Raw genomic sequence first — 24,294 nt, 5'->3', positions numbered from 1 at the left:
GGGTAAATCGCTGTAACAACCTGGTATGACTATAGTCTTTATTCAACACAGGATAATTGTCTCAGAGAGTAGAAATTAATAAAATCGAGTAATATGTTAGCTTATCTCTTTTGGTAAAAGTCATTCTTGTTCTTTACTTCCTCTATTTTAGGTATATTGTACACATTCGGTAATACCTATACTGTATCTGTTGCAGGTCGGCCGACTGTATCCACAAGCTGTATACTTCCCAATCAGAACACTATACCTGACATTGAAGATAGAACAACGCGAAAGGCACAAGACTGCTGAAAATATCGCTGCACACATTCCACATCAACCGGCCACGACGGCCGTAAGTATAAAATTATTTACAATTAGAAGTTTCTTTTAACTTTACAATAATGCTCTGTAGCAGTTTGACTAGGTAGTAAATAATTTAGCAATTTTTTACATAGTATAAAACAAAGTCACTCCCGTTGTTTGTACGCTTAGATCTTTTAAACTATGCAAGGAATTCTAATGCACTTTTAGGCAATAGATAGAGTGATACAAACGGAGGTTTATCTATACGAGTATAATACAGGTACACCTGTGCAAAGCCAGGACTGGCAGCCAATATTGTAGTCTTGGCATTATATTATTTTATTTGCAATTCTTATATATGTATACATTTAGCCCTCGATAATAGTAGTTAAATAAAACTTATTAATGACAATACAATTATTTTTAATAATGCATACTTACTTGCATTTATTAAACATGCTATATTTTATAACTAGTAGACAATTATTTGTCTATTATTTAGTCACACGTTGCTGTGGCTAATACAATATAAATAATTTGCAATAAAATAATATTGCGACTATAAATTGAGATGTAAGCTATCCTATCTTTCAAGTTGATCAAATTGCACACAATATGCAAATCAAATTTGCAATCGGTTCAGTAGTTTAGAAGTCCGTCCATCGCGGACAAAATTTTTATGCATAAATATTCTCAAACTCTAGAGATATTAAGTATAAGTGAAATCCATTTGCAGGGCATATATTGTTGATTTTATATAATTGGAATTTTTACACAGGCTGGCGCCAAGGTGGAAAGTGCATCGTCATCGAGCAGCGGATCTACAAGCGCTGAGACGGGTCCCATTAAAGCGACCATGCCAATGTGGCGCTGCTCGAAGATCATGCAACTACAGAGGGAGATACACCCCACCGTGCTCTCCTCACTCGAGGGCATTGTCGATCAGGTACAGTAATACTTAATAAGGTATAGTTAATACTCAGGTATAGTAAACTTAATAATTTTTTACTACTCAGGTTCCTAAGGTACTCAAGGTTAATAATTTAGTGCACTCCATATATACCAAAATTTAAATAATGTGTCGATTGAATAAAAGCTATTATGTCTTTGAATATTAGCTCACTTTTTTTAAATTATACATTGAATTTTATCGCTATTTGGATAATAATTTCCTTCAATTTATATAATAAATTCTATTTAAACTTAGAATACAAGATTTTGGACTCTGGTTTTTAACTATTTCTGCTACATCAGGCTCTTTGTAATCTTTAGTTTAAAGGATACTGAGATATACAGTGAACTTACAGGGTATGAAGGCGTCATGCCTAATCTTAGTTAAAATGGTCACTCGTAAGAGTTACAATAGATTTTGAGGTGTCTGTAATGCTCTAGTTTTCTTAATGTATCAAGTTCAACAATTTGATGATTGTTTGCCGTCTCAGTAACATAAAAAACGTCTACAAAACTATAATAATGTACCAGTTGAATGTTCTTAATGATTGTTGAAGGATGAAGGATTGTTAAGTCGACCTCCAAGCGGTCCCTGGAAACCAACGTCGTTAATTTCTTGTAAATTCGCCATGATGGGCAAATCTTACAATGGTGCTCTGGTGCCAGTGTAAACGGTTAGCGCAGGGAGGTCCAATAATTCGTCATCATCCTTCTACTTAGTTAGCTCGCTATATTGGATGGTAGTGATAGAGAAAAAAATATTACGTGCATATTAGCTGAAAATGCTTTCCGTATTAATTTTGAATTTGACTATAATTACCAATTGTAATATTGTACTGGTGTGCAGATGGTATGGTTCCGCGAGAATTGGTACGAGGAGGTTCTGCGTCAGCTGCGTGCCGGGCTGGCCAAGTGTCACGTGGTGGCATTCCACCATCACGCTGCCGTCGCGGACGCCACCGTCACACCACATACGCTCAACTTCATCAAGAAGCTGGTCTCCACATTCGGCATAGGCATCGGGATAAGTAAGTACTGTTTGATGTACTATCATCATATTTAATTTATCAACGTTCATACATTCCATGATTGAATCAATAGTATGATTTTCGCGTTTTTTAATCGTAGTCGTAAAGAATTCTATAATGTCATTTATTTATTTATTTCATTATCATCATATGTTCTCTCAAAATTCAATTATTACCTTCATACACATACATATATTTAAATAAACCTTCTGAATCTATTAGAGTCTTACAATAAAATCCGATAATAAATGAGATATATGCATGTTTACAAATTTATGTGATTTTAATTTGATCCCAAAATTGAATCATGCTCTGAGATATTATAAATTAATACTATACCGAGGATTTTTTATGTAAGAGAAAAAATTAAATAAATGCTCGTCTTATCAGCCAGTAACTGTAGCTATTTTTAATTTACAACTAAATTACAGATTCTACAATAATTGCATCTGTTTGAAAAGACGGGGCGCTATAGTTCTAAAATAATTTAAACAACACAGTCTATATCAAATGTAAAGATTACCTTTTTTGCATTTATTTGTTAATCCTAATAATAACCGGGTAATAATAAACGGGTTTCTATCATCTATTTAAACTTATAGGGTAGGTGGAAATAACCAGGCGCAGAAATATCCAATCCCACAGTTCTTTCTTCTTTCATTTTAATAACTCTTTTCAGTTGTACACGTCGTTATTGAGTAAGTATTAGATCTTATCATGATGGGTCAGTTTGGGCCTCTCGAGGACACTCATAGATATATATAATTTTTCAACTGGGATGTATCTTAACGCTATATGTAACTGGGTATTAATCTATGGTATATACTTAAACAAGGTGAAAGTTACGTTTCATAATTATGATAACATTCTAACAATCAATTGCTGTGCGGTCTTTATAATTATTTTTTTTCAGGTTAAAAGAAATGTTGATTCAGGAATGCAATCTACGATATTTCCTGCCATACGCGAGCGTTATTTCATACCCATACTCCATTTTGTATGTCTACAGAAAGTGTTTCAAGTTCTGTAAGTGGTGCATTCTCTTCAGCTGCATCGGAGAGTCTGGCTCGTCGCGCGCAGGCCACGGTGCAAGATCCTGTCTTCCAGAAGATGAAGACCCAGTTCACCGCTGACTTCGACTTCACACAACCCAATGCTATGAAGTTACAAAATCTCATACAAAAATTAAGGAAATGGGTGAAGATCCTCGAGGCCAAAACAAAGGTTCTGCCCAAGTAAGTAGTTATTGAGACCTGCGAACCCCTGCGAGGTAAATACGATGACCTATTATAGCATTTGTGCCGTCCATTTCACGTTTAGAGTAGTGTCACACTTAGTATAACTTCATATGATTCACATGCTTCTTAATAACTAGTTTATTAATCACTTGTAGTGCTTCATTTACTAACCTCTATGCTGGCCGTTTTTATTTTACAAAAAAAATAATTTCGATTATTTATTATTTCAGATCGTTCCTTATCGAAGAGAAATGTAGATTCTTATCGAACTTCAGTCTAAAGACGGCCGAGGTAGAATTACCCGGGGAGTTCTTACTGCCTAAGCATACGCACTACCACGTGCGTATCGCGCGATTCATGCCGCGGGTTGAGATTGTCCAGAAGCACAATACCTCCGCACGCAGGCTGTATATCCGCGGTCACAACGGGAAAATATATCCCTACTTAGTGGTTAACGATTCTGGCCTCGGAGATGCGAGAAGGGAGGAGCGCGTCCTTCAACTACTCAGAATGCTGAACCATTACTTGGGCAAACAGAAAGAGACGTCTAGAAGGTTCCTCCACTTCACGGTCCCGCGCGTCGTGTCGGTGTCGCCACAGATGCGGCTCGTTGAAGACAACCCGAGCTCGATATCTCTATTAGATATCTATCGCACAGAATGTGCTAATAGGTATGTCTTTCAGGAACTGTATGCTACTCATTATTAGTATTTATGTACTCATAAATTGACTCACAATTGTATTTTTAACAATTACATACCGCATGATACGGTATACATATTACATATGTCGTGTACTTACTTTCAGTTATTGTAATAAATGAATTTACGATGTGGCAAGCAAATATAAATAAATAAAAACCCTATTTTCGTTTTCGTAAAGTTATCTTAATTATTCTTGTTATTTTTTTAATTTATTAAATTGTTGTGTATGTGTGATAGGGGTGTTGAATACGACGCTCCCGTGGCGCGCTACTACGAGCGATTGGCCGCCGTGCAGGCGAGGGGGACCCAGGCCTCGCACCAAGTACTCAGAGACATACTGCGAGAGGTAAACACACATCCATATACAGTTATAGCAGTGTATCCCAACCTTATCTACGTATTGCCCCACATTAGCCTTTTTATTTATTATTATTAGCGTTCTTATGTAACATACATAATATGACAAAATTTAATAGTTCATTTAAAAGAAATCACTAGGATATTGTTAACGAAATAGTAAATGTAGCATGTAAATGTTGGATTTCTATATAAAAATTGTACAAAGATTTTGTAACAGTAAGTATATTTTCAAAACACACATATAATGGAGAACTGAAATTAAAATTACAAATGGTTTAAATAAACATTGTATTGTTCTATATTAATTTAGTGATGAAACCCTTATTTAAGCACCGAAATCTATTGTTGCATTTAAATGACCCGGAACGGAAGGCACTTGTGGCGAGCCCATTTTCGCATGATTCCCACGTTGGAAAACACTGGAGTTATAAATTTATTTAGTTTGCATTTTATTTATATTGTTTCTCGTTTTGCATGTAGAATATTTGTAACAACATTATTATTGTAAATTAGTATAATAATAATTTAAATCAAATGTTGGAAAGGAAATTGATCTAAATCAAAGATTACAATGTGACAGGTCCAAGCTACCATGGTACCAAAGGGCATGGTACGCGAATGGGCGGCGGCGACATTCGCCGCGCCCACCGATTACTGGACCTTTAGGAAAATGCTGACACTGCAGCTGTCTCTGGTGAGCTTCGCGGAGTACGTGTTGCACCTCACCCGCCTCAACCCCGACATGATGTACGTGCACCAGGACTCCGGTCTACTCAACGTTTCTTACTTCAAATTTGATGTCGACGATACTACAGGTAATTTTTTCATATTCATGTTATATTAATTAATAATTTAAGAGCCTCTAAATTTATATTCGTTCCTATTTATTTACCCGTCCTGATTCGCGTCTATTGAGCCGCGCTCTTGTCGGTGGAGCTCTTGCTATTTATCTTAACATATTACATATATAGAATGTCAATATTTTAAAACCTAGGTTGTTTCGTGGTTTTGTACATTGATTGACTTCCGATAGTCGCGGGTTTGATTCTTGCGTGATACAAGTATTTGTATTAATGAGTTTATATTTGTGTGTTAAGTATATTAACGAGTTAAGTATATTAAAGTACCCATGGTACAAACTTGACTCAGTTTGGGACTAGGTTTTGTTTTTATTGTGTTCGTCAAATTGTATATGATTATAATAATATAATTATAATCATATACAATTGACGAACTTAGTTATCTATTTTTTGTAAGGGTGAAATGACTTTAATATCGTGAAGGATTTTATTGCGTTAACACTTAATAATGGTGAACTTTATTTCTCACATTATTTTTATTTACTCATCTTAATTTTTTGAGTTTCATAGTATAAAATGAGTAGAATACAGTAGTGTAAAAATAACAATATAACAATTTGATGACAATGGAAGTAAACAAGGCTTCCATAGTTCAAGTTATTTAAATTTCTATAGATGAAACAATGGAAAATATTGTACTTGTCTGTATTTTTTACGTTAAAATAAAATTGTATGCTGTTTATGTGCTTACATTACTTATCTTAAAAACATTGTTAGTTTGCTACCTGTTATCTTCTTATATATAAAATTCACGTGTCACAATGAGAGTTACCATACGAGGAGTATGGTAACCAAACGGTTTGATCGATTTTTATGTAATTTTATATGTATATACAGTAGGTCTGAGAATCGGCTAATATCTTTTTTTTATACCCCTAAGTGATAAGGGTTGTCCACCCCTAACATTATTTTTTTATTTTTGGGCAAAATTTTTTATTTATATTTTTTATTATGTGTCATTAAAAATACATACAACCTTAAATTTTCACCCTTCTATTCACCAACCCCTATTTTTTATAGCGTTAGTAATTTATATGGCAAAACATCGTTTGCCGGGTCAGCTAGTTTTTTATAAAAATATGTAACAGTTTTTATTGCTTTAGTATGTATGTTGCTTTTTGCAGGCTTATATTTTTTAATTGTTAATATATGCATTAGGTTATTTGAAGCTTACAGTTTTTGTGATATGCTGAAGTCCTTACATCTGAATTGAAGTTATCTTACTTATATCTTACTAATATTATGAACGCGGAAGTTTGTAAGTATGAATGGATAGATGGGTGTTTGTTACTCTTTCACGCAAAAATTACTTAGCGTATTTTGTTGAAACTTTACAGTAATATAGCTTATACATTAGAATAACACATATACGGTAATAATTTTAAAAGATGGTATGTCAATTGGGCTAAATGTAATGATAAATGTGAAGTAGTAAGTGTGATGCAGATGAAGTTGCGCGGGTCAGCTAGTACATTATATATTGTTGATTGTCTGAGTGTTTAATAATTTTTAGGTAATATAATAGATTTTGTTATTAATTCCATTTATTATATTTAGGCGAATTGGATGGTAACCGGCCGGTACCATTCCGACTGACTCCCAATATTTCGGAACTATTGACGAATATCGGCATCACAGGACCTCTCACTGCGTCGGCCATTGCTGTAGCTCGTTGCCTCGTTACGCCCAATTTCAAGGTATATATACTTATGACTACAATGCACTTTAAACGATAAGTTGAGTTTTATTTAACATCGATTGGTTTACGTGATATAACATTTTTCTTATAAAGAGTCTTCTTATAAGACTGTTATCACAATAAACGAACTTAATTTCGCGAGGTATAGAATCTGATTCACGTTATTCTGACATCTAAATATTTGCAGATCCAGTCTATATTACGCACAATCCTTCGCGACGAAATGGTGACCGGTTACCGTAAGCGACTGGAGGACAAGTCAGGAATACCCACTGCTGGCTCCTCAACGGAAAACAAATCTACAGAAATAGATAACGACACTGTTATAAATATGGTGAATAAGGCGGTGACTGTGATTATGAGTCGGCTCAACTCGCTGGCCGGTTTCGATGGACCCGATAGTAAAGTGGCGACCCTGGTCACGGCGGCCAACAACCACGACAACTTGTGTCGTATGGACCCCGCCTGGCACCCGTGGTTGTAAATATTTCGGAATATTCACCTGACATGTAGTACAACACATGAATGTATCATTTCTTCGTTGACTGTTAAAATAAGTTTCAAGTAACGAAGTGAGAAATGGTAAATATTAAATGTTGTATTATTTTAATTACAGTTTAGCTTTTATTAATTACACATTGCTGTACGACTGATGTATTGTTGATTATAAATGAAATATTACTCTGTGCTTTATCTTAAGATTATTGATATTTTATACATTAAGTTACATTTTTAATATAGTACTAATAATGTTCATGATGACATTGTTATGTATTCTTTTTTTGTATAAGGATTTGACACCGCAGGTGTGACTGAAAAGAATAATCAATAATTATTTTTGATTAACTGTGGACTCCTACGGAATTATTTTAATTTCGAGTTAAGCAAATATTTGTCAAGTGAACACATATACACTTGTGAAATTATCATCCTTGTATGTGAAAAATAAATTTTGATAACAAATATATGTGATCGCTCCGTTTTATTATCCCAACGGTAATTTATGTATGGTTCGCATTGAGTGCAGCACTAATTGCATGTGTGGCCGCAATGTAACTGCAATACTGCACAGGTGAAAGTACTGGAGCGGTATCGTCAAGTGTAACGCGGGGTGCGACCAACCGGCGGGGAACTGCCGCGCACCGTACACCAATCTCGCTCTACAACTAGAGATAGTAAAACTGATTCCATCACGCTAACAATGGGAAAGAAAGTGCAATAATTGTAGGATGCAGAGGAACTGTTTCTACATTCATTGGAGCTTCACAAGCTTCGCTACATTATTGTATAACGTAGCAAATATAATACTTGCTTAAACATAATTTTCTTTGCTTAGGTATCACGTTTTATTTATCTTTACATGTAGTTTGCTTATAGTAATTGTATTTCAATTTGTTTATATAGAAACCAGTATATATTTACATCTGTTTACTACATTACATTACTGTAATGTGTTATTTGAGTACAAAATATGTATTTTTTTATTATCAAATGACGGTAAATTTCTCTATTAATCATTTATTTAGATTTTCTTATTATTAATGCTCGTGTATTGCAGCTATTTTTTAAGGGCACAAATATATAAGTACCAGGTACGTATTACATTAAATCACGTCATTGCTATCTTCGCTCTTATATTATCAGAGTTCTATTGGTGGCGTGATGATAAATAGAGATAAACATAATTGATTAGAAATTGAAACACGTAGCTGTTGTTTACTTTTACCGGGAAATATAATAGTAATGTATATTAAGTGAAATTATTTTTAATTGGCATAACATTTACCATAATATGTCGTAAGTCATATAGCAATAAATAATTAACTAAAGTTTAATCAAATACTGGAAGTATTTGTTAAGTACTCAATCCCAACTTTGTTTCTTTATTTATCTCCAGATAAGAATTGATTTATGTCTAACTTTTGATCATCAAAATATACATTATAAGATTAAAATATAAATAATATCTCTACATATTATAAAACTAAGAAAACGCCTCGCGATAATCACAGAAGCTACTCAACAGATTTTCATGTGGTTTTCATACATCGACAGACTTATCTTTGCTTTATAATTCATCATTGCTGTTTGTTTTTATAAATGAATTGTAATATGATTTCGAAGCTAGGGCGGGTAGCTAGGTGAGCTATAATTTATAATGGTGCTTGCAATGCACCTACCTTTTCATTCCACTAAATTCACAGAGATATGTAAAGTACATTACAAAATATTATTTATATAGAAAATGTAGACATTTTTTTATAGTTTGATTTTCAAATACAGAATACATACTTTTACTATAGATATATAACTTTATATATTTTAATACTTTTTTAGTAAAACCTGAAGGTCTAATGGCAGCCTGTGCCTAAAGTTAGTTTGAATTAAAACACAAATAATAATACTTAAGTCAATTTATAATACTTTTTTTTTGTGTGTTATAAATGGATTTAGATATATATGTGTCTATTATCTCAGGGTATCCTTTAACTTAATAGAGAAATTAAAACGTTTCCATTTTTCTTAGTTTTTAACTGTATACCAGTTTCTTATTTATTTAACTAACATTTAATTTCTAAACTTTGGTTCCCACCGTCAGTCGTGAGAAGATTTGTGTAGAACCAGAATTAGTACATTATTTGTTGCAAAAACAATCATAGAAATCGAAGTTTAGAATAGATTTGAAGACCTTAGAGAGACATAAAACTTACGTAGAACGATCTACTCCGCTCCTCCCGTTACCTGAAATTGATAATCGTTAAGGCGTCGCCTAACCTAAACATGAATCACGGCCATCGGCATTATTTGTGAACCCCGTGGATGCATTCTGCACCATTCTCTCATGCATTTCCTTTTCTGATACAGGCATAACTCTACGATCGGATTGTATTTCTTACAGAATTAATATTAACTTATCGGTATTTTAAGTTGTTAATAAACTTTAAAAAGTATTTCGCATTTTGCAAATACTAAATGCTTCTGGTTTTGGTTCATTTTTTTATAAAAGATTATATTTAAATACAGAATCGAAATAGGTAAGTTGCATTTATTTCAAATATGTATGTATATACTTTTAGTTAAAAAAAAACTTCATTATACGAATATAAACGGTCGATTCCATTGCACCATACATTTATTATTTTTTCTGAAAGGAAACAATAATCTAATAAATTATGTCCGAATTAAGAAATATATTCACAACTGACATTTTAACACTTCGGGCCGCATTTAATATAACAAGGAGTGACCTTACTACTCTCTTGACAATTAAGATTAAGCTTGTTGATGACTATAGAATCACGAGAATATTTCTATTTACTGAACACTGTAACTAAACCTAATAGGTATCCACTATTATATTTGTTTCAATTTTAAAATATTCATGGGTTGGGTTATTTTATTCCCTTTTTAAAATGATTTTGACGACAGTGTTTTTGTTTTCGAGTTCCATGGTTATGTTTACGTGTCACACAGACGTATATAGTGATTCATAAAATCGTTTTAGTGGATACGAATCTTGCTGACTTATTTGGTTGTTTAATATATTACCGTACACTCACTCAGAGAGTGTAATATGGATAAAAAGATTCGTGTTATATAGCATCGTGTCGGAGATTTCGTCGTGTTCGTATTAAAGTATTTTGCGTAACATCGCTTTGGGAGTTCGCAGACGTCGTAGGTATTATGGATTGTTATATGGAGGTCTGTTGGTATTGTCAAAATAGTAGGCGGCGTCGCGTTGCTAGGCGGCGCGCGGTGTGCGGCGTGCGGCGGCGGTGGAGGCGGCGGCGGCGGCGGCGTCGTCGGCGACGTGGCCGCGGCTGGCGCGCGCCGCCCGCCGTCCGCTCCCCGCCACCGCTCGCGACTCGCGGCTCGCCCGCTCGTTCGTACTTCGCGTCGGACCTGAGTACGTACTCAGTCCGCTCCGCGGCGTCCCCTTGTACGCTGGTGTGTCGCGTACACCCCTCGCTCGGCCGTTAAGTGTCCGACCTCTGTAACCGACGGTTTATGACATTCGACAACCCCGCCCTGTGGATTTTTCTCAGTTGCATTTCGATCGGTCCGAGGAGTGTGTCGGCCGCGGACGATACACGTCGGTGTCGGTGGCCCGCGTTTATTTATGTTGTCGTTTTGGTGTGGTGAATATTTGTGTTGTACGGACGATAACCGTATTATCTGTGCGATCGAGTCGAGTGGATATTTTTAACGATCGACGTCTATTTGCGAAGGTGAGTGAAATCCACGATTCCACAAATAGTGCCCCTCTGGATGGGACGTCGAATTCCCTCTCTACGTGGCGCCCGTGTTGCCTGCTATAGGTACATTCCAGTATGATCTACGTGTTACGCTCGATCGTAAAAATCTCATCTGAATTGTACCTTTGTCATGTCTAAATTGACATTAAATATTGTCTTGCTTTAAGACAAATGCGATAGAAAACTTCGATTATATTTTTTTAATTTCTAACAATGACGTCATCTTGGTACACAGCATATAAGTCGAATGCTTACGAGCTTAACATATTTTTGTTGGATGGTTATTATTAAAAAACTGATTAGAATCTTATTAGAGTCGGTCCTATCCCACTGTACCATATGGTGGACGGAAGCGAATGGATAAGAAACTGAGTGTAGCGGGCGTCGGCGCGGGGTGGTGCGCGGCCGGGCGGCCGGTTGTGCGACCGCATTCCATATGGAATGCCGGATTATACGCAATGTCAGTGTGACTCGGGGTTTGTGTCACCTCTGTTGCATTGGTCAATGCACATTTGCAACAATGTCCAATCACAATGTACCCATAGGTATTCCACTTGAGAATGTTTGTATTATTAGTCGATTGTTAGGCTGATGGACATGACGGCGCAAGTCTGGAACCTTTGACACCCACAATATTTTATATTTAGAACCAATAATAGATTAATGGTGCGAATACTTCAGTTCGTTTCAGTTTGAATAAATATCAAGGCATTCGTTCGTTTGTATGAAATTAATTTATTTCTGTTTTCTTTTAACCAATTTGTTTATAAATGATCACTATTCATTTGTATATCAGCTGTGATACATACACCCTATATGAGTACCAATACTAATTATCTTTCGTGAACATGACTGTCACAGATGTTACACGAAACATTAGCTAGGCAGTTGCCTAATTAGGTATTACACTTTAGCATTTGGGTTTTTACTGACTGTAATACCTTAAATATCGTTGTTTAGTTCCTAAATCCTTCCTAAAATATTACAAACAGACACTCCAATTTTATTTATATGTATAGATGTATAATCTATACATATAAATAAAATTGGAGTGTCTGTTTGTAATATTGAAATAACCGTGTTTTACTGCATGCATGTGAATATAAATACGGTACATACACCAAAGTAACATTTTTTACAATTTTTGTCTGTCTGTCTGTCTCTTTTTGTTCCGGCTAATCTCTGAAATGGCTGGACCGATTTTGACGGGACTTTTATTGGCAGTTGGCTGATGTAATAAGGAGTAACTTAGGCTACTTTTATTTTAGAAAAATAAAGTTAAATTCCACGCGGAAGAAGTCGCGGGAACAGCTAGTGTACAATAGAAGTATATTATTGGGAATTACAATAAGTATCAATACGTATATAGGGGGATATAATACAGGAGGACATCTTCGTCACAGCCCTGTCGTCCTATCATGGAAGAATTTGTGTTGAACGTTACCTACAAGTATAAAAGAATCCCTTACGATCACTAAAAAGTAAAAGAAAAAAATATATATTCAGAATATAATTTACTGTCTTTAGAATTAAGAAAAACTTGCAAGAAAACTTCAAAAATAGTGATTTTATCCTTAATACTTTTGGGGCAAATTATTTAGTTGAAAAACCCAATATTCTTAAATCGATAGTGTAGATGGTTTCTGATAGCTATAGTTTACTTCATAAATATTCTAGGTGATAGAGGAGTGAACTATTTATTGGAAAAGTCTAAAGTATGTCTATCTATTTAAAGATATAAAATTAAATGAACAAATAACGAACTAACTTTCAAAAATTATATACTACGAACTTCATTCTAATGCTTTTAAAATAATGGTCAATGAAGGTATTATTACTAACTTTGGATGATAACAATAATATGGCTCTGCTGATAATGTAACAATATTGAATTTGTGTCCCCACAGATAATATTGAACATTCTCGACGCACGGGCTGTATAAAACTCACTGTATAGTGTATATGTGTACGTACGAAGCGGACAATATCCGATAGCTTGCATCAGACCGCCACAGATACAATTACCTAGTTAATATTGCTTATTGTGGATCCATATCGTACGAAAGCCGGAAAAAATATAAGAAATAACTAATTGAAACCTTTTTTCGTGAGTGTTTCAAGTACCTAATTAAACAAAATAGGCACTTGTTATTTCTCGTAGAGTAAGACACCACTTGTTTTTTTTTTTGCATTACCGTGCAAAACGGGTATTAATAATACTACTAATAATTTATCAAGTAGCATATCTATGAATAAAATGATATGCCGTGTACAACAAAGTAAAACTAAAAGAATCTTCAAAATCAGTACATTGGTTTCGGTATAAACTGAAACGAAATCGCTTTTGGATACCTACAGGGTCGGGCCGACATTAACACTAATGAATATAGTACAAATGGATATAATTCTAAACTATTCTAATGTTTAGCTAAATAAATACTTATCTTGTGACATTACGCACGATCTCGTATAATGTACTCGATAATGCGTACTATATGTCGAAACGCGTCCGTCGCCGCTTCCGGCGTATGACCTACAATTTAAAACAAACTTTTTGGGTGTATCTAGATATTATTATTACGCATTTGACGACACTATGATAAATGAAATATATGTCAAACAAATCTGGATAATTATCCACATTTTGTTCCTACGAATATTAGTCGATCGTTTTATCGACTAATATTCGTAGGAACAAAATGTGGATAATTATCCAGATTTGTTCTTCAAATTTCACCCGCATATCTAGCCTCGTAACTAGATAGGTGCAACTTCTTTGACTAAACCTGTGCACCGATTTAATATTCCTATAAGTATTATCTAGTTTTATATTTTTCTGCTATTAATATGGACAAGTATAATAATTTAAAAAATGTCGTTATTAAGCCGAAATAACATTAACTGTTCAAAAACAGTGGTAATCAAATAAGTTTGGAACCAAACTAATGTTACACAAAATTGACAATTAGTCGTGTCATTGGCAAGTAAGTATGCCAAGCCAATTTATTGAAAAATAAACAGTGAAATTAATGCTGGAGCGTGTATATTTTATCAGGGCATGTTGAATAAATCGTATTAGAACTTCAGGTAGTCAGGTCTTATGGATGATAGTGTAATAGTGCACCCGCCTGCGATAACGGTTTACGCTGGTGGGGCACCAGTGGAGGACGATAATATGAGCATAAGGTCACGTCACTTAGCCCACCGTGAGTCGTCAGGTAGGTAGTGATTAATCACACACGGCCACTATTGTATAGAGACAGTGACTTCTTAGCTACCTCAAATAAGCACTATATAAAGATATTAAAAAAAATCACACGTGAACAGGAGTTGGAAAGGAATGTACTTGCTCGTAGTCGCGAGTCAAAACTAGTTCGAAATATTTCTAACATTATGCGTGCATCACTAAGCAAATAATTATGATAAATATAATAATTACTTGCTTAGTGATTTTAGTTATCGGATATTTTACAGGAAGAATATACATTCAATCGTATTTAGTTTGTCTCGAAATCACCTGTGGATTTTCCTCAATTTTTTGTATTACTTTTGTCCGCTTAATTCGTACCTATACGATTTTAAGAAGTAAAAGAAAAAAAAAATCAGTGTATAATCAGAATCTTATATATATAGAACAACATTATTATAAATGCTTGTTTTAAGAAAATGCTGGGGTTTGTACCCATCCTGTTCTTACTAAGTTTAATCATGTTTTGTCTCGTTCTTAATAAGTTTTTTGCGATGTAGTACCTTGTCACGTCATTGTTAGTATAGTAAACATATACTAAAATCGGCCATACTTTTTAACATTTTCAACAATAGACAAATCTTCATGTACTTAGATATTTAGAAAACATACAACATCAACTTATTACATTATGGCAATATTCCATTCCAACCATAAACTGGGATGTACTCGTACCTATTTATAAAGTAAATTAATGCTGCATAAGTATTTATAATTAATCGAGTCAATTGTTTCGTGATAGCTATTGAGATGACTTTCGAATGTGCACCCGGTCAATTTAAAGATATTAAATGTAGTAGTTTAGTATGCTAAAAAATAAACATTGTAATTCCCTGGAAATAAAAAATACAAGTGAAATTCTTTACTAATTCTTAAGTACTTAGTAGAATAAAATTATAAAACAGGACAAGTTGCCTTTTAAAATTATATTTAACTATAATACGTTTTTTTAAATACAATCATATGACATATCTCGCTGATTAGTAGTAATAATACTAATGCTCGTATATGCAATGAACATGTTATTAATTACAGCCGCAACCAATTTCATATAACCCGCAATATCCGGGTCTCAGGTCAAATTTACACAATCTCGGCGACCTCTAATCTCGTTTCTGATAGCTAAAACGTAGTATCTTCGTGTCAGTTCTAAGAAGCGGTATCATATCACTTTGTTTTATTTTGTTCGACGATAGGTAACCTCGTAATCATTTTTGTGTTCATTGGTACAATTTATCTTTACATGTACCATACTTTACCTCTTTATTATTGACAGGAATAGTATCCAACAAAAACATTGATCTATGTAATAATAATAATTCATACCCATATCTTATACATTTTTTATTCCGTAACTGCTATACATAGCTGGTATTAGAAATAAAAAAAAACACCTTTAATGTTTGAGAAATATCAAAATCCATATACCTATATATAGAATTAATCTGAATTATATATCTACCCTTTTAAAAAATTATTACTATTAAAGTCGTAAGGTATAGGTATTAGGAATAAGAGCTAAAATTAGTAATTGTGACAGATTTATGAACAACTTATTTCTATAATAAACATTCTATTCCTATACAAAACTGCTTTTTTAATATAGGTAATGGTTTAGATACATTGAAGACTGTTTACAGCCGTTACGCGCCGCGTTGATACTGGAGATATTAATGCATATTAATTAGTGACTCAATAAAATTTTACATTTATAACATTATTATCATATTAATTATGTAATAATGATATTTTGTTTAAGATAACCTTAATTGTACTTTGTAAACATGCATTTTATACCTCGTGGATATCTATTTTTGGATTATATTTTCGTGTATCTATACAACATTGCATTATATGTAAATGTAGGTTGATATTGGTATGAAACACCGATATGTACTTATGTATTTCGTTTTAACTATGAGTTTACTGCGACTGCCCGCGGGAAGCCCTTTTCATTTCTCTGTCCGCTTTCTTATAGTGGACGTTTGGAACATAAAATTTGGAATATAGGATTTGTTATGGTTTCTAATATTAGATTAACTTAGCAACTAAAATTAGTAGCTGGTTATATCTTTATTACCAATTATAAAATAAACTATGCCAAAGATGAGCGTTAAAGTTATTATTAAAATGGGCTAAAGGTATGATGTGATAATTGTTATAGTTTGCTTGTATTTGTGATCTAATCTCTTTAAACTTTACTTAGACTTCTTCAATTATTTGAATTTGCAGTAGATTTATGATTCAATAAGTCAATTCATTCGTTTAGATTTTTGCACATAATAAAGCCGTGAATAATAGCAATTAAAATTGTTGTTAGATTAGTTTTATGACTAATAAGTAACGAAATTGTAATATTTATTCCTTATTAAAATTGAATAGTCACTAGGCATAACAGATACTTTTCGTTTCACTAAACGAAGCTCCATCAATTGCAATGAATACTGATTCCAAATTGAATCACATCCAATTACCAAGTAAATCGGTCAGGATGTCATCTTCAGGATGACACACGACAGAAGTTGTGTATATGTGATACCTCAGGGTTAAAAGTACGCTTCTAATATAGACGTTCAACGACGTTGACCAAAAAACACTGTGAGGGATGAGTTTTGTCATGTGAATATTAAAAAACTACGCAAAGAACTCTATATTTTACTGTAAGAAATTTTGCTCCTGTCATTAATTTCGCCTGGAAGGTTTTTTCTATTTCGATTAAATCTCATTATTATATAAGTAAATAATCAGTAAACAGTTAGCCAGAAAATTAATTAACTAGAAAATATTTAAAATATTGAAAAATGTATCGTATCTACAAATGAAATAAATGAGAATACTTAAGCATCTTTAATTTTTATTGTAAGTATTTTATTACCGTATGTATCTCAAAAGTATTTTCTTCCACAAATATTAGACATCAATTCATTAGAAATATTACATAGTAAGCCTTGGTACTTACAATTTGTTACTTAAGGGTTTCTATGAAATCTGGTTCAAGTAGGTACTAAGTGAGTGAGATTCGGAAATTCTCACCGCCAACTAAGTATGCTAGTTTACATTACTTATAATAATTATAAGTAGTTCTATGGTCAGTACGGCACTCTACAGTAAGGACAATAGATATATATACGTGTGGTATAATTTGGTGGTGGCAGGGGAGGCCCTGTAGGTGGTGTATAGGTTCGTAGCGGGTAACGGTTCTGTCGTGTTTGCAGAGCCATGGGTATGTGGCTATGTGTGCGTCCGCACTGTTCATGTGAACACACAGACGCGCGCCGCTCACGTCGGAGCGCGGCCGTTGAACCGAATACTCGAGGAATTTCTCCAACGACGTTGCCTTCGTTTGCAGACGAAGAAGAAAATTACGACAGGTGGAGGGATGCCACCTCTCTGTGAAATCAGAGATATATTGTTATTTTTTTTTGTATTTGTCGATAGCTTAGACGTTGAGACTAGGTATGTATTATATTGTGCAAGTATAAGTAGCTTCAGTAAATGATTTAAGTGTTCGCAAATGCGCAATTTGTCGTAGACACGTGTGCGACGGATTTCGCAATAACCGGCATACCGGAGCAGGGCGCGGTCTGCCAAAGGTTCTCGAAACACTTATAAATTTGAGCTGACATAGTTGTCTCTAGGTGTGTGGCCACTTTGGGTCATTCAATTATTTTTCACGCGCATATGCACCTAGAGCTATTGAAATTATTTCATTAGTAGGTTGTTAGTTGCTTTCTGTCTCTGACTGAGTCGTCGAGTGCGATATCTATGCGAATATTAGAAAAATTTAATAAACTCGTTTTAAAAATCTTTACCGGGATGTTAAACTTGTTAGTAAATAATTAAAAAAAAACTGTATACCAAAAATAAAGAAGCGAAAGAAGTTGTGTGGCACTATCCTGAATCCAGCGTCCCCTTGAGCACTTGGGGTCAAGGCGAGCTCGAAAAGATATTATTTATTAAAATAACTACCTACATTATTGTTTGAGAACTGCAATCGAGTAAGAAATTAATGCTCTAAGACTACCTATTCTTAGAAGAGTGCTAAGAGCTATTGAATGTTTGAAACAAAGATAGACAAGGAGAATGACTAGACTAGAATAAGAAATATTATATGAATCAGACTCTACCTGTAGACCTCTACCAGTATAAATGATCCATTATAAAGCCTATTTATGCTGTTAATACAGATATTGATGTACACATTTTATTAGTTCGCTAAAAACTGGTGTTTGAGATCAACATTTTTGTAATTCGGCTATTTTAATTTATATATTATTAATGTATTGGTATTCAACAATGGACAGAAATATATATTATCAAAGTTCGTTGTGAACAATGATTGTGTATCTAGAATTTACTTGGTAAAGGACCACACACATTCGTACTACATATCTACTACTGCACAACACTCAGCGATAATCGTCGTCGTGGTAGACCGAAGTGTATTCGAATATAGGTATGATCAAATATCGAATCAAAATGGGCTCGAATTGGATGACAGGGATTTTAAACCATTTCATAGGAAAAACGATATGTTCGACATAGTTGGTACTAGTGAGATGGTACAGAGACATGGACACCAATTTACGTTCTAAAAGTATTAGAATTTATTATTTGTTTGCAATCATCTTGGTTGTCTTTTGAATATATTTTGTAACTCATCGAAAACGGAAACGTCTGGTTTATTGGAAGACAATGGAATAGCAATTAGTTAAGCACCGGTACATTACGTACCGGTCTATATGTATACATACAAGGTGTACTGTAGGCAACTTGAGTCTCAGTTGCTTTGTTTAATTACTTATACACATTATTATTAGCTATTCTTTTTTTTATTATATGTATATATATTCTTTACATTGTTTATTTAAATTTTTAGATTCTCATTTACGTTGTACCTGTATAACAATACGGCAGGATACTAAAATATGGATAAGATTTCCTTGATTTATATCAAACATCGATATTTATATCTAACCGCATAACTATGTTTTTTGTGAGAGAGGTTTTTGGTGGTTTCTTAATACTGCACTTACAAAAAATCCGTATATTTTTCCTCAAAAAGTTTATATATATGCTTATATAAACTGAAGTTGCTTAAAAAATTCTACGAAGTATATGTACATTGAAGATGTGGTTAGTGGTAGTATAGGCAAATTATAATTATTGACAATGTTCAAACATACATCTTAAATCTGTCTATCAAGTTTTATTACATCATTTATTGAAGAATGCTGTTAATAGACTATAAAAATCTAACGCTTATATAACTTTTGCATAATGCTGTCATACTGAATTCTTAATTGCCACTCGAGATTCTAGTACTTTTGCATCATTGCTTCGTTGGTAACTTACTAATAAAAGATTGCATCACTCAGCGTTCACTTTTAGAGTTTCGACACTATGCATGAGTTGCATGTTGCACAAACATCCGGCTCGAAAGACCAGCAAAGGTTTAGATGACGAACAAAAATTTTGTTGCCTAGGCCATACCCCATAATTCGCTTCTTTTCATTTGTCTTATACGTGGAAAGTCTATATCATCAATTATCCATTACGGAATCTAAAACACTTGTACCGTTTGTCTTATCCCTTGTAGATATGCCTATCAATCTGAGGAAGAATTTCAGTGAAGTCACCGATTGTGCCTCAGAAGTAGCGAAGTGTTGTAATGTTTAGTTTACATTGACTCGACAGGAGATGAATCATTCACGCGCCGCAATTTTGAATTGTTACCTAATGTTGCTAAGAATATTAAACAGCGAAGAAAAATATCATGCATTCCTCAAATTAGTTCCTTTAGTTGTGTCATGCGTGTGTACGACGAGTCATCTTGTAATTCCTTTCCGACTTCTATTGCAGTACATGTTAGCTGTAATAATTTTCATTTAATCGGTCAACAAAGATATTGTTAAATTATTAGCCTATACATATACTTTGAATTGACATAATAAATTTTATTCCTGTCCTAATAACACTGACGGCAGTTTACAACATTAGCACTGATACCCCAACCCCTTCCACCAGCATTCTTTTTTCCCATTAAAGTGATGATTGTTATATACCGCTATAGAATATATAATTATAATGTAGAAAAGACAATCTAAAAAGCAACCTTACCTTTGCAAATTTGAAGTCCTATTTTGTTTATAGTTTGCAGCTGAAAGTCGTTCCATGCAATTTTATTATTAGGTTACAATTAAACCTACCCAATAGTTACACTGAAAAAAGACATCTAATTTACCACGCATTTTCTACATGCGTGACAACTGACACATGATCAGTGTGCGTGCATCTCCGTCATTTCGTCCTTGCATATGTGGGCTGAGGAATAAAGTTACTGCCTTGGTTTTCCCTCAGTGCTGCCAAAATGAGTGTCTTTAAAAAAACATGCTCGAAATTCGTTTCCATTATGTAGCTTTTAAACAAATTGCCACACATAGAAACATATCTATTTATAAAGAAGTAGAATATCTAGTAATCTAAGTAATCTCTATTAATAAAATAGTTAATTTTCTATTGGTTACAATGCTGCTTTCTAATGACGAAACAATGAAAAAAAATACTATGTACCTATATGTTTTTAGTTTGGATTGATTATTTTGCACAAAAGTCAACTAGCGAAACCGACTAGTGGATACAAAATATAATTTACAAGTAACTTTCCGCTAATCATCGTAAGAAATTTTCTGAAAGTAGATAGGTGCATAGGTGCCATAAACATGCTAGATAACTTGTATTGCAGGTTTTCGCTATTCATAAATGGTGGATTAAGAAAAATGTATGCAAGTACCTACGATAAAATCCTAGAAGCTGCTTTGTGGGATGATGGCGTGGTGTGTCGGGCGAGTGAACGCGGCGACCTTGGGCCCGTGCCGGCCCGCGGACGTTCGTTGAACGCGCCCCCGCGGCGCCCGCTCACCTCCCCGCTACCACAACACGACGTTTGCAACTCGATTATTCTAAATTTAAATCCTTTTTAAATCTACATTTATTTTTCTTACTGACTGACTAATCCGGCGATGCACAACCGAAACGGCTGAGATGGGAAATAAAATTTAGAATATAAATTCCTTTCAGGTATTCTAGGAAAGGATTCCCATGCGAGTTAACGGGTTCTGTGCAATACGAATATCCTTTAGGTCGTTATGAACAGGAAAAATAGTAGATATATATTATATTAGATCAAAATAAGGTACGAATTTTTATGTAGGTATGGTCTGACCACATAATACGTAGTGATTATTTGTTATCTCATGTCGGACAAAGACGGAGAAGTGTAAAATTCAACGTGATATCTGAGGAAGATTGAAAGTAGCTACTGTTAGAGAAGTTAAAAATATTGTCTTGGAATGTAAGACGCAAGACATAAGCGTCATCCACGCTTATGTCTTGCGTCTTACATTCCAAGATAAGTATAAGAGGAGATAAAAAAACTGTTTTAAAAATAATCGAGTAGGTACAGCCAAGAAAAGGGAATACAGAGATGATAGGGATCTAGAAGAATGGTAGAGACAAATAAAAAAATGTGTATTTTCTTTTACTATTTCTACTAAGCAACAACGCATACATTATTAGGTATACCATGGTTCTACGTTAGTGATTATATTTTAGTAACAAATTTAGTTCGCTATTAAATTTACAATCACCAAGAAATTGTTCGTGGATTAATCCAAATCTAAAAGTATTTACAAAATTCAATCACTTCCTGAGTTGAATTTTATAAAATTATCACGTACACTTTACAAATTCACCTGTTGGTGTTGACGCAAAAACATTATGAATCACAACTTCAATTTGTTATAGATTTAACCTCCTTCTATACATTAGTAACTACCTACTAGTGCTTCTAGCCTATAACTTATAATTGTATTTAAAAGAATCAATGCAACACCGATTATATGCAGTAAGTAAATTCCTATTTATTATAAATATATTATTTTAATTCATAAAATTTACTGCGGTGACTAAGTAAGTAATGTTGTTTACTTACCATGACTAAACCTAAACATTTCTATAATACCAATTACGTATTTATAAATTATGTTATTTAAACATTTAAAATTTGCGTGCACTTTAGCGGCATGCAATGTGACAATTTATATTTAGAAAATTATTAATTGATAACTTTTTCTTAATATGAGAGAAATGAGGACATGGTAGAGGGTACATGTTCAGATACGGACGACTGGAAAGTGCTGATTATGATGATGACTTTGCTAGGATGTGAAGTATTTACTGCAGAAATGGATATTTATTTATTTATTTGAATAAATCGAAGTCAAAAATATACTGAACTGACTGTTACACGTGACTTCATCTATACAAACTATTATCAATTATATTTAAGACTAGCTGTACTCGCGACTTTGTCCGCGTGGAATTTAACTTTATTTTTCTAAAATAAAAGTAGCCTAAGTTATTTCTTATAACATCAGCTACCTGCCACAAAAATCCCGTCAAATTCGGTCCAGCCACTACAGAGAATATCCGGAACAAACAGACAGACAACCAAAAATTATAAAAAATGTTATTTTGGTGTATGTTATATATATTCATATGCATGTAGTAAAAATGGTTATTTCAATATTACAAACAGACATTCCAATTTTATTTATATGTATACATTATTTAAAAATGTTCTATCCATGTGATAAAATCCCCGTGATAAAATCTGTCTAAAATGTCGCAAGGACTCGTCTAGTGGTGAAAAGGTAACAGACGGATATTTACACTTTCATTTGTAATATAAATATGGATGGAATACTTAAATTAGGTGTGTGTATATTGGTATGTAGGTACTTAAATGTAAGTTTAACAAAATTAATTTGTATAATCGTCTAGAATTTACATCATGCGCCGACCCTAACGGAGACAAAAGCAAGTGACTAACGATAGTTTACAAATATTAATTTATTTAGTTATTTTCATTTGCTCATTAGTTATATCCAGTATCGTCTCACTTATTTGTTCGGACAAGCCGGACGAAGTCCGCGCGAGGTTATTAGGTGCTCACTCGAAACGAGTTACAAAAGCCTTCAAATGGCTGTTCTATTGTTGAAATATAAAAATAAGCTAAAACAAGATCGCGTCATCTGATTCTGCATTATTTTCGCAATGACGTGGCTGGCGGCGCGGCGAGTGAGGCCCCCGAGCGGTCGCGGAGCGGCGGCGGCGCGCCGGCGCCGGCAGCGGCGTGCATTGACCGCACCATCCCTAGAAATGTTGCATTCAGATACCACTCTGGAAATATTTGGGCGAGAAGTTATGCCAAACTGAAATCCAGGATCAGATATAGCAGACTGTGAACATAAATAAACCTACCTAGACTGTGAAGTGAATTGCTAAAAACAGGTATTCAACTATGTATATCTATGTGCGTATGGGTAATAGAATACAGCTATTATATGGAATTTTGTAGACTCAGTTTTAATGATAAGTTCATTTCATTTTAAAAAATCAGTTCAAGTGTCGTTTATTGGTAGGTATCAGTTTAAGTAAGTAATGTTATCTTATCTGTGGTTTAAGTAAGTATATGATATTTTTGAATGGATTTGCATGATTCTATTTGTCGTCATCACATTAGTTAGGTACCTATTTTTCAAATTACTCAAGCAAGCTACACTGACTAACTTGGTTTAAGCCCTATGCTAGTCGTGTTTTGTA

The 24,294-nt window shown here is 34.0% G+C and overlaps 2 protein-coding genes across 2 annotated transcripts in view; both read left to right on the top strand.

Annotated features, from left to right (window-relative positions):
- LOC131852740 (transcription-associated protein 1) overlaps nucleotides 1-8,080 on the top strand; it is a 35,769-nt gene extending 27,689 nt beyond the window's left edge. The window contains exons 43-51 of the mRNA XM_059203465.1: nucleotides 197-334; nucleotides 1,064-1,231; nucleotides 2,084-2,264; nucleotides 3,313-3,499; nucleotides 3,733-4,173; nucleotides 4,444-4,552; nucleotides 5,147-5,381; nucleotides 6,984-7,123; nucleotides 7,313-8,080. Coding sequence (XP_059059448.1) covers nucleotides 197-334; nucleotides 1,064-1,231; nucleotides 2,084-2,264; nucleotides 3,313-3,499; nucleotides 3,733-4,173; nucleotides 4,444-4,552; nucleotides 5,147-5,381; nucleotides 6,984-7,123; nucleotides 7,313-7,609 — 1,896 coding nt within the window. The 3' untranslated portion in view covers nucleotides 7,610-8,080. The remainder of the gene's footprint in view (nucleotides 1-196; nucleotides 335-1,063; nucleotides 1,232-2,083; nucleotides 2,265-3,312; nucleotides 3,500-3,732; nucleotides 4,174-4,443; nucleotides 4,553-5,146; nucleotides 5,382-6,983; nucleotides 7,124-7,312) is intronic.
- Nucleotides 8,081-10,994: 2,914 nt separating this feature from the next.
- LOC131852719 (fibronectin type-III domain-containing protein 3a-like) overlaps nucleotides 10,995-24,294 on the top strand; it is a 59,845-nt gene continuing 46,545 nt past the window's right edge. Inside the window, exon 1 of the mRNA XM_059203445.1 lies at nucleotides 10,995-11,354. The gene's annotated coding sequence lies outside the window, so the exon portion shown is untranslated. The remainder of the gene's footprint in view (nucleotides 11,355-24,294) is intronic.

The sequence above is a fragment of the Achroia grisella genome, unplaced genomic scaffold (genome assembly GCF_030625045.1).
Source record: "Achroia grisella isolate CSIRO2021 unplaced genomic scaffold, CSIRO_AGI_Agris_v1 utg856, whole genome shotgun sequence".
NCBI classification, from domain to species: domain Eukaryota; kingdom Metazoa; phylum Arthropoda; class Insecta; order Lepidoptera; family Pyralidae; genus Achroia; species Achroia grisella.
The sequence above is the reverse complement of the archived record's forward strand: the minus strand, read 5'-3'. Positions and strand labels throughout refer to the sequence as shown.